This window comes from Leptodactylus fuscus, chromosome 1, assembly GCF_031893055.1.
Source record: "Leptodactylus fuscus isolate aLepFus1 chromosome 1, aLepFus1.hap2, whole genome shotgun sequence".
In the NCBI taxonomy this organism is placed as follows: domain Eukaryota; kingdom Metazoa; phylum Chordata; class Amphibia; order Anura; family Leptodactylidae; genus Leptodactylus; species Leptodactylus fuscus.
This window is the reverse complement of record NC_134265.1, coordinates 29,048,912-29,057,929: the sequence shown is the minus strand read 5'-3', so window position 1 is coordinate 29,057,929 and position 9,018 is coordinate 29,048,912. Positions and strand designations below refer to the sequence as shown.

Genomic DNA, 9,018 nt, shown 5'->3' with positions numbered 1-9,018 from the left:
CGCTTCACTCTCGGGCCAAAATCCACCTGCCACGACTGTAGTGGCTTCCGACAGTCGCGGCATTTCCCTCCGGAGACGGCCCATTCATTTCAGTGAGGCGGACACCGTGGCTCAACGAGCAATCTAGGTGGAATCTGCTGCTGAATCGGGCTCGGAATCCACTCCCAAATCAGCATCAAATTCCAATGCTTGAAGGACCCCTAATACACCTTCATAATGGAGTAATATTTGTGTATTTTTTTGGTGCTTGAAGATGGGATTTGTTGCCGCCAGGCTTCCAGACACATAGGTTATTATGGTAATTTCCTTGGCCAGTCTTGAAGTCTAGAGTTATTTGTCTTCATGGTACATTTTATGCATTCCCCTTTCCCAGCAACTACTGCACCCAAAATCTCCGACCATTTTAATTTATAAAATTTTCCAGTAGATGCTGCATCCCCCCCCCCCCCTCGGCTTATACTCGAGTCAATAAGTTTTCCCAGTTTTTTTGTGGTAATATTAGGGGCCTCGGCTTATATTCGGGTCGGCTTATACTCGAGTATATACGGTATTCTCCACCAGGAACTATTTTGTTGGATTTGATGAACAGCTCATCCATAAGACCTTGTTACTGATATGTTCTAAGTCACCTGAAGATAGATACATTATAATGCGATGAAACGTGGACATGAAGATGGGCCATCATTTCTCTGCTGAGCCCAAGGAACCCCAGTCCAACACTTGTTCTCACATAATGGGGGAGTATAGAAAATTGATGTGACCCCCTCCCCCTATCTTTTGCTCTAGGTAACTGGGTTAACTTCCCTGTATGTATGCAAAGTTCATTTAGGGACACCCATATCTAATGAGGGAATAGAGCAATGTGATACCTCCATAGGACCCGATTCCAAATGGTGTTGTATATGGTTATTTATTTATTTTTTACCAAGAACATGGATCTTAAATGACATTACACTTCGGAACATTCTGTTCTTAGACTTTGTATGTTGTGAATCATTTGGGAAGTTGCCATCAATTTAGTGCACATTTAAGCCTATTAGCTCCTGTACGGAAAGACTCCTTAACCAAAGACCTTGCGTGTTAGAGGGACCGCTGCAAAAATGGAGACAATCTTTACTGACAATGACGTGTATCAAGATACCTTTGATCCAGAAGAATACTTAAATACTTATTATAACCCCAAATCGGGAATTTGTGTGGTGGATGGAACTCTAGACCTGGAATTGAAGAAGCTTCACGAGACTTTTACTACACGTGAGTACATAAGGCTCTCAGTCTACAATTATTTTTGTTCTTTCGTAGCTGCGGGAGTGGTCAGAATTGGCAAGAAAAAAATCCTGACCCCTTGGGGTTAGCCATCCACTTCTTTAGTAGATTACCCTACCTGGCTGCCATAGATTTGAGGATGGGGTAATCCATGGGTACAAACAAGTTGGACATTATGACACTACTTGTAACTCCGAGCATCAATGATATACAGTATGTGTGTTTTTTTGTTTTTTTTTCTATAGGAGGTGTAAAGGGTAAGACATTGATTGACATTGGCCACGGACCTACCATTTATCAGGACCTATCAGCTTGTGAATTTTTTGATGAGATCATCGGTGCGGACTACAATGATCGAAGTCGAGAATACTATGAAAGAAGCCTGAGAAATGAACCCGGGACCTTTAACTGGGACAACGTGATTCAAAGAGTCTGTGACCTGGAAGGCAAAGGGTAAATTCAATGATTCTAGTCTTCAATAGATGGGTTAAATAATTGCTAATATTTTGTGATATACTACTAATTCCTTTATGACTGACATTTACTCATGTGACCTTGTTATATTCCTTACAAGAATGTTCACCTCTGATCTAATTACTTAGAATTTATCTAATAATTTAGATCTATTAATTAGATCAACATTACTAATGTTGAAGGAAAAGGATATAAGTGACTCCCATTCTCATGATTGTCATTAGTGGATGGACTGATGGGTCCTTGGTTTTATCTATAGAAGTGTTATCTTCTTTTGTTCCTGTCTAAATGATGTGACTGTTGCAACAAAAAAAAAAAACCCTGGTAAATGTCAAACTATTATTAGGCTTAGTGGTCAGGGTGATAATTTAATAATTTAAAATGATAAATAGTAACATGAAAAATGACAATAGGTTGAACAATCATCACAATTTGTTAAAAATGTGTTTAACATAAGCATTAGGTTTAAATAAAAAACATCTTCTGCTTCCTCTTTTCCTTCAAGTAACTGTACCCAAATGTCCCTTGAAATCCTTAAGTCATCCCAAATGAACTAAGATCTTTGGTTAGTTGATAACTAGCTTAAATACAAGAAGGGATAGCTTGGGATAAGAGAACCATTTTGCCCACGGTTTTCTAAAAGTCACAGGTTCTAACCAGGCCCAAAACTTTTGGGGTTCCCCACCCATACCTCCCAACTTTTGAAGAACTGAAAGAGGGACAAAATGTGCGGCGCGCCGCGGCAAATTTAGCCCCGCCCACTTTTGTGTTGACTCCACCCACTTGTTAATTTTCCATGTGCCCGCACACAGTATAATCCTCTTACAGTCACCCGTAAATTATATGTCCCCCCTCTATCTCTCCCCCAGTCTCATATACACCCTTCATCTGCCCCCAGTTTCATGTCCCTCTTCCATCTCTGCCCCAGATTCATGTCCCCACATCTCTGCCCCCAGATTCATGTCCCCCATCTCTGCCCCCAGATTCATGTCCCCACATCTCTGCCCCCAGTTTCACGTCCTCTCCATCTCTGCCCCCAGATTCATGTCCCCCCATCTCTGCCCCTAGATTCATGTCCCCACATCTCTGCCCCCAGATTCATGTCCCTCCATATCTGCCCCCAGATTCATGTCCCCACATCTCTGCCCCCAGATTCATGTCCCTCCATCTCTGCCCCCAGATTCATGTCCCTCCATCTCTGCCCCCAGATTCATGTCCCTCCATCTCTACCCCTAGATTCATGTCCCCACATCTCTGCCCCTAGATTCATGTCCCTCCATATCTGCCCCCAGATTCATGTCCCCACATCTCTGCCCCCAGATTCATGTCCCCACATCTCTGCCCCCAGATTCATGTCCCCACATCTCTACCCCCAGATTCATGTCCCACATCTCTGCCCCCAGATTCATGTCCCTCCATCTCTGCCCCCAGATTCATGTCCCCCCATCTCTGCCCCCAGATTCATGTCCCTCCATCTCTGCCCCCAGATTCATGTCCCACGTCTCTGCCCCCAGATTCATGTCCACTCCGTCTCTGCCCCCAGATTCATGTCCACTCCATCTCTGCCCCTAGATTCATGTCCTATCCATCTCTGCCCCCAGTGTCATGCCGTCCTCTCCTTCATCTGCCCCCAGATTCACGTTCCACCTCCACATTAAACTTACCTTCTCCTCCGCTCCCTCGCCGCTCTCTGCCCGCCTCTCTCCCTGACACATGCGGCTGAAGCTGCTCGCGTGCTCGCTTCGCCGCTGCGTCTTTCTCTCGCTGACACATGTGGCTGAATTGAGGAGCTGACCTGTGTCAGCTCCTCGCTTCGCCGCTGCCGCCGGCTCCTGGCTTGTACATCGCGTCTACAAGCCAGGAGCCGGCGGCAGCAGCGAAGCGAGGAGCTGACACAGGTCAGCTCCTCGCTTCAGCCGCATGTGTCAGCGAGAGAGAGACGCAGTGGCGAAGCGAGCACGCGAGCAGCTTCAGCCGCATGTGTCAGGGAGAGAGGCGGGCAGCGGTGAAGCGAGGAGCTGACCTGTGTCAGCTCCTTCCTTCAGCCGCATGTGTGTTCAACTCAGATCTGCGTCCTCTGAACTCAGATCTGCGTCCTCTGGACGCAGATCTGAGTTGAAATCGGGACATACCTCCCTCCAACCGGGACCGCGGGACATGTCACCCAAATCGTGACTGTCCCGCGGAAATCGGGACGGTTGGGAGGTATGCCCACCTATGAAACACTATTCTACTCTTGGGTCACCTCAGACACCAGAGTATAATAAGTGGAGGCCCAGGGGAGGTGAGTTATACTCACCTTACCCTATCTCTCTTGGCTGTCCAGCGGTCTCCTGCCATCCTCTTCAGGCCTCTGACATGGGGTCACGTCTCCCTATCACAGGCCTCGGTGGTCACTTGGGCATGCAGATGTGATTTCGCTTTGACCCCATGTGACCTCTGTCAGAGGCCTGAAGAGGATGCCAGGGGACTTACAGACGCCATAAGGATTCTCGGTTTGGGCTGAATAAGTTAAGCCACTTAGCAAACCTCATGAATATTTGTCAAAACTAATCTAGTGATTAGAGATGAGCGAATCGAGTCTGACGAAGTGGAATCCGATCTGAATATTAGGAAATAATGGCTGCTGCACATTAGGACATGGGGCAAGGAACTCTGGGAACGTGGAATCAACCACAATGCCATTTGTGCAGCCAATCAGCAACCAGCCTGGTGATGTCACAGCCCTTTAACCCACAGCGGGGCGGGTGTTATCTGTAACTGACAGCTAATGCCCTGCTCCATAACCCCTGGTTGCTATGTCATGGGTTTTAACCCTTTGTATGCCGCAGTCAAACATGATCGTGGCATCCAAAGGGTTCCACCATGCTATATGTCCCTCTGGGCAACCCAATCTCGCCGGTGGCCCTGGGCTGCTACCGTAGTAGCAGAAGTGAGGAAGTCACCCTATGTGTCTGCATAGACTGACTTCCTCTATAGACTGCAATATACGTGTATTGCAGTCTATAGTGCTCAGTGCATCGCTGCAGGGGCGGATCCAGGGCCGGGCGAGCCGGGCAACCGCCCGGGACCTAACAAAATGGTCCCGGTCGGCATGTCCCGATTGCAACTGAACTCAGCGTTAAAGCAGGAGCTGACAGCTCCTGCTTTAAACGCCTATGTATTTGGCTCATCGGCGGTAGGACGCCGATGAGCTGAATGCATAGGCGTTTAAAGCCGGAGCTGTCACAGCTCAGCTCCTGCTTTAACGCTGAGCTCCGGGCCTCCGGCATTTGTAGCCGCGATGTGATGACGTCATCACATCGCGGCTACAATATGTGTATGAGAGAGGAGAGAGCTGCGAGGGAACGAGGAATGGTGAGTGTGTGTGAGAACGGCATGACACTGGGGCAGATGGAGGGGGGAGAACGGCATGACACTGGGGCAGATGGAGGGGGGAGGACGGCATGACACTGGGGCAGATGGAGGGGGGAGAACGGCATGGCACTGGGGCAGATAGAGGGGGAGAGAACAGCATGACACTGGGGCAGATGGAGGGGGGAGAACGGCATGACACTGGGGCAGATGGAGGGGGGGAGAATGGCATGGCACTGGGGCAGATGGAGGGGGGGAGAACAGCATGACACTGGGGCAGATGGAGGGGGAGAACGGCATGACACTGGGGCAGATGAAGAGGGGAGAGAACAGCATGACACTGGTGCAGATGGAGGGGGGAGAACGGCATGACACTGGGGCAGATGAAGGGGGGGAGAACAGCATGACACTGGGGCAGATGGAGGGGGGAGAACGGCATGGCACTGGGACAGATAGAGGGGGGAGAACGGCATGACACTGGGGCAGATGAAGGGGGGAAAATGGCATGACACTGGGGCAGATGAAGGGGGGAGAACAGCATGACACTGGGGAAGATGAAGGGGGGATAATGGCATGACACTGGGGCAGATGAAGGGGGGGAGAACAGCATGACACTGGGGAAGATGGAGGGGGAGAACGGCATGGCACTGGGACAGATAGAGGGGGAGAGAACAGCATGACACTGGGGCAGATGGAGGGGGGAGAACGGCATGACACTGAGGCAGATGAAGAGGGGGAGAACAGCATGACACTGGGGCAAATGAAGGGGGAGAGAACAGCATGACACTGGGGCAGATGAAGGGGGGAGAATGGCATGACACTGGGGCAGATGAAGGGGGGAGAACAGCATGACACTGGGGCAAATGAAGGGGGGAGAACGGCATGACACTGGGGCAGATGAAGGGGGGGATGGCATGACACTGGGGCAGAGACGGGGGGGAAATGAAACTGGGCAGATAAAGGGGGAGAATGGCATGAAACTGGGGACAGAGATAGAGGGGGGGGACATGAAACTAGAGGTAGATGAAGGGTGTATATGAAAATGGGGGGGAGATATAATTTACAGGTGACTGTAGGAGGATTATGCTGTGTGGAATCACATGAAAATTGAATGAGAATGGGTGGAGTCAACATAAAAGTGGGCGGGGCCTAATTTGTTGCGGCGCGCTGCGCGCGTTGCACGTTTTGTTCCCTCTTTCTAGTCTTCAACAGTTGGGAAGTACAGGTTAGAAGTGCAAGACCCCCAGTAAGTAGGGCCCCGCCAAAGTCAATTGCCCAGGGCCCCGCAAACCCTGGATCCGCCACTGCATCGCTGGTTTGTATTCCCTAGTGGGACATCACTAAAAACTCATTGTATATGTTTGTTATTTCAGAACCATCTTTATCTGTGAATATTTTACATTTTAGGATGTCGGTAGAAGAAAAAAAGAAGAAACTTGAAAATACAGTAAAGAAAACTCTACAGTGTGACGTTCTCAAGAGCAACCCATTAGAACCAATGGTTTTGCCCAGGGTTGACTGTGTGATGTCTCTTGGTTGTCTGGAGTGTGCGTCTAGTAGTCTGAACACGTATCGAAAATGTCTCAAAAATGTTTCTTCCTTGTTAAAAATAGGGGGGCATTTAATCTTATCGGAGATTCTGAACTGTAGCTCCCACTTATCGGGGGGTAAAAGGTTCCCCGCTCCGGCGCTAACCAAGGAGTTTATAAGAACGGCCATCACCGAGACAGGGTTTGAGATCTTGGATCTGGAGGTCATCTACAGAACGTATGACAAGGACCAGTACGAGCTTTGCAACCATGACTCCACTGTGTTTGTACTCGCTTGTAAAGTTAAAGATGCTTAGTGGAAGTTCCTGGCCCCAGCCGAAGCCAAATGACACCTTAGACCATAGGAGTCTTTATACGAACATAAATAGGAGGAGGCTTTCAAGACAGACGGGAATGTGTACAAGGAAGAGGTAATAAACATTACCTGCAAAATGGATGGGATTCTGGATAATTGCAGAAAAATATCCGCGGCGGAAAAGTTACGATTTCAAAAGCACAAGTGTTTTTGCAAATCGTAGCATGTCATACCCTTAGCCTCAAGATGGCTTCTAATTCTTTAACTTGTCTGGGTTATGTTAGCATATTCCAGCTTGACATTATGTGAGCCTCTAATATAGTCACAATGAACCCTTATGGGGAGTTCACACAGAGTAATGTGCCGTGTGATGTGGCACGTATACGGCCTGTGAGACTTTGAGCGCCGTATACGTTCCCATTGATTTCAATGGGAGCCTGGATCGTATACGCCGCGTTATTTTGTGGCCGTGATTTTGCAGCCACATCACGCGGCACGTTACTCCGTGTGAACTCCCCCTTATACATCCCCATAGCTCCCAACCGTCCTGCATTTCGCAAAGACATTCCGATTTTAGACTGCTGTCCCACGGTCCCGCACGGCTTACTGCAAGTCCCTGAAGTGTTTTATTTATTATCAAACTTTCCCCCGATCACCATCAAATCTTATAGCAGTTTGAAAGTTGTAACTGGGATAAGAGCGGGTGGTGATCAGGTAAAGCTTGACTACTGTACTCAGAAGGACCTGTTTGACATCAGACGGTCATGTGACTGAGTAGGCGTGTCTTAGTATCGCGTGCAGGAAGGAAGAGATGGAGAGATGTGTGGTCCAAGGTACTGGGGGGGGGGGGGAGAATGTGAAATGCAGGGTGGACTGTGTGTGATGGGGAGATGTGGGGTTCAGGGTGTACTGCAGGGTGCAGGTTGTACTATGTGTGTGGGGGAGAAATGTTGGGTTCAGGGTGTACTGTGTTTGGGGGAGAAATGTGGGATGCAGGGTGTACTGTGGGGTACAGGGTGTACAGTGGGGGATGTGGGGTGCAAAGTTGACGGTGGGGGAGAGATTTGGGGTCCAGGGTGTACTGTGTGTGTGCGAGAAATGTGGGATGCAGGGTGTACTGTGGGGTACAGGGTGTACTGTGGGGGATGTGGGGTGCAAAGTCGACGGTGGGGGAGAGATTTGGGGTGCAGGCTGTACTGTGTGTGTGTGCGAGAAATGTGGGATGCAGGGTGTACTGTGGGGTACATGGTGTATTATGGGGTACAGGGTGTACTGTGGGGGATGTGGGGTGCAAGGTTGACTGTGCAGGGTGTACTGTGTGTGTGTGTGTGTGTGTGTGTGTGTGTGTGGGAGAAATGTGGGATGCAGGGTACAGGGTGTACTGGGGGGGGATGTGGGGTGCAAAGTTGACTGTGGGGGAGAGATGTGGGGTGCAGGGTGTACTGTGTGTGGGGGGGAGAAATGTGGGATGCAGGGTACAGGGGGGGATGTGGGGTGCAAGGTTGACTATGGGGGAGAGATGTGGTGTGCAGGGTGTACTGTAGGGGGAGAGGTGTTGGGTGCATGGGTGTACTGTGGCTGGTTTGTGAACTGTCGGGTGCATGGGTGTACTGTGGGGGGAGAGATGGGGGAGCAGAGTGTACTGTGAGGGGAGAGATGTGGCGTGCAAGGTGTACCCAACGAGGAATGGGTGGAGTCAATTTAGAAGTGGGTGGTGCTAAATTTCCAGCATCCCGCCCACATTTTGTCCCTCTTTCTGTCCTTTAAAAGTCGGGAGGTATACATCCTTTCTTTGATTTGAGCCCAATGAGCCCTGTTATCTGCCAGACTTGCTTTCATCCTTCTTCTGAATGAGTGTCCTTCCATTAGCTAGGCCTGAAATAAGAATTAGATTTAGTGTGCTCTTTTATTCTTCGTGTCCTACAAATGACATACACAAATCATTTTGCTGGTAATGTTTCTATATTGTCAGCAGAGGGCGCTCACAGACCACATGTCATATTAGTAATGGCAAGCAATACTTCTCTGTCCAAGAGGTTATTATGGTAATGATTTTATGAGTTAGTAATTAATGATCGT

General features: G+C 49.2%; 1 protein-coding gene across 1 annotated transcript; it reads left to right on the top strand.

Moving 5' to 3' along the window:
• The first annotated feature begins 1,100 nt into the window (after positions 1 to 1,100).
• On the top strand, positions 1,101 to 6,940 carry LOC142197816 (indolethylamine N-methyltransferase-like). The gene is made up of 3 exons (XM_075268469.1): positions 1,101 to 1,254; positions 1,512 to 1,719; positions 6,502 to 6,940. Exons 1-3 carry the CDS (start codon positions 1,101 to 1,103, stop codon positions 6,938 to 6,940), a joined length of 801 nt encoding a protein of 266 aa, XP_075124570.1.
• Positions 6,941 to 9,018: the final 2,078 nt, after the last annotated feature.